This window comes from Asterias amurensis, chromosome 18, assembly GCF_032118995.1.
Source record: "Asterias amurensis chromosome 18, ASM3211899v1".
NCBI lineage: Eukaryota > Metazoa > Echinodermata > Asteroidea > Forcipulatida > Asteriidae > Asterias > Asterias amurensis.
In genome coordinates, this window is record NC_092665.1 from 12,323,171 (window position 1) to 12,325,634 (window position 2,464).

The following is a 2,464-nucleotide window of genomic DNA, read 5'->3' on the forward strand; positions in this document are numbered from 1 at the left end:
CATAGAGGAAAAGAGTGGGGTTGGGGAATGGGGGAAAAGTAAAAAAACAGAGTACCATCTGATCCGTACAGTTTCTCGTTTGATTTAAAATTTTCCATCCGTCTTGATGTCTCGCTCTAAAATTAAATAAAAAAGTCCCCTTGGACTTGTTATCACAGTAAATGGGATTTTTAAAATGTTTTTGGAGTGGTTTCGAAGTTGACTCAATATAAAATCCAAGGAAAAGAATGATGAGGACGTACAAGAGAGGAGGCCTCGCTGCCAGCACGTAGTCGTCTTTTTAAGAGAGTCACGTGCTCCTATAAGGTGACCTATTTATAGTGACACAGATTGCTCCATGGACGGGGTCGGAATAAAACCGCACCACCGAGGTTCAAACTGAGCAGTGCTTTATGTGTCCCAATCTTAAAGTTGACACTGTTCGGCTTAGCAATGGAGTCGTCTACTACACCAATCATGCATACAGCTGAGCCCGCGGATGACTCTGGCGAAACAGCTTTTTACGTTAACGTAGCCATTGGCACAATCGGGTTGATGGGCAATGCATTTGTCTGTCTGGTCATGTTGAGATATCATAATGTTTTCAACTCGTCGACCAATAAGCTCATCATTCACCAATCCGTCGTAGATTGCCTGTCGTCAGTTATGTTCCTCATGCGGCGATTTCTTGTTGTATCACCACCAGCGGTTGTACCCGGCAACATCATCGGCTCGCTCTACTGCAATCTCTGGTGGTCGGAGTGGGTCCAGTACGGCATGCTCCTCACGTCCACGTACAACCTGGTCGCCATCTCGACAGAGCGGTACTTCGCAACGTGCCAGTCGGTCAAACACCGGAATGTGTTCTCCACACGGCGTCTGAAGCTGATCATGGCATCTGCTTGGATATGCGGATGGGTGTCCGAGTTTCATAACCTCGTCCTAGCGTACCAAGTCGATGGGGCGTGTGATGTCTCCTGGCCCACTGCGACGGTCCAGGCCATCTGGGGTGTCTTCATCTTCGTCAAGGATCTTGTCATTCCGATCGGGATCATCATCTTCGCGTACAGCAAGATCATCTCGGAGCTTCACCACCGATCTAAAGCCAGGGTCGGGGATAACAACCAAGACGCTCGGAACATGCTCTCCAAAGCCAACAAGAACGTCACCAAGACGCTGTTTCTGGTGGCTGTCTGCTTCGTCATCTGTTGGACGCCGGCCGAGATCAACTACATCCTCTACAATCTTGGCCTGAACAACAACTTCGTCAACAGCACCATGTACCAAGCACTCAACGCTTTCGTTGTTGTGAACGTCTGTGTCAACCCTTTTATCTACTGCTTTACTTATGAACGTTTCCAGAAGCAGGTTAAGAAGATGATCTGCGGCGGGGCAAGAGGGAACCAAGTGGGCACCACTGATGACGGGTCGACGATGAGAAACAATACTGTTCAAAGCACTGTTTCTGGGCCTGCTCCTTCTGGTACCGGTAACATTAACGCATGAAAGAAGGACAGCTTCCACGTACCTTACCAGATGGACATTTTTAAAGGCGAGGTTTACGTTTGTTTTCTGGAACTGTTTCATTGTTTCAATCCGAATGTAGATTATATTGTGTACAATCAAATCTGTAGTTTCATTTCAAAATATAGTTGCGAGTTATTATACGAACGTGTAAGGTCGCCAGGGCTTTTTTTTTTTTTTTTTTTTTTTTTTTACCAACTATTGGAAAAAGAGTGCATCATTTGGTTTTCGTCACCATACAAATACCACCAAAAAGAAAATGGATCAAATTGTATGTGGTGACTGGAGTTGCTAGCTCAGGTTTACCACTCGGTAATCATTAATTTGAAAATGTCAATTATTGACATGACCTTCACTTAAAGGCAGTGGACACTATTGGTAATTACTCAAAATAGTTATTAGTTAAAACCTTTCTTGGTGACGAGTAATAGGGAGAGGTTGATGGTATAAAACATTGTGAGAAACGGCACCCTCTGAAGTGCCATAGTTTTCGAGAAAGAAGTAATTTTCCACGAATTTGATTTCGAGACCTTAGATTTAGAACTTGAGGTCTCGAAATCAACCATCTAAACGCACACACCTTTGAGTGGCAAGGGTGTTTTTTTTTCTTTCATTCGTATCTCGCAAGTTCGATGACTGATTGTGCTCAAATTTTCAGGGTTATTTCATGCATATGTTGAGATACATCAACTGTGAAGGCTAGTCTTTGACAATTACTAACAGTGTCCACTGCCTTTAAACGACCATTTGAGTTCAAATGTTCATTTCAGGTTTGTTATTCTGTGCATTGTGTTGAGATACATCTAGTGAGAATACTGGGGCTTTGACAATAATATTATTACTCAACGTCATTGTCTTTACCTCTGAATATGCATGAGGTACGTCACAGTGCTAACTCAAAACGAGGCGATGGGCGCAGCCACTGCAAGTGATGGTGAACGTGCGCCCAGAGCCTCATTTG

At 44.2% G+C, this 2,464-nt stretch overlaps 1 protein-coding gene across 1 annotated transcript; it reads left to right on the forward strand.

The window, feature by feature from the left end:
* The first annotated feature begins 432 nt into the window (after positions 1 to 432).
* On the forward strand, positions 433 to 1,485 carry LOC139951012 (nociceptin receptor-like). The gene has a single exon (XM_071949834.1). The coding sequence runs from the start codon at positions 433 to 435 to the stop codon at positions 1,483 to 1,485; it is 1,053 nt and encodes a 350-aa protein (XP_071805935.1).
* Positions 1,486 to 2,464: the final 979 nt, after the last annotated feature.

Bases quoted from the DNA above. Each gene is read 5' to 3' on its own strand.
- LOC139951012 (XM_071949834.1), top strand. From the start codon at position 433: ATGGAGTCGTCTACTACACCAATCATGCATACAGCTGAGCCCGCGGAT.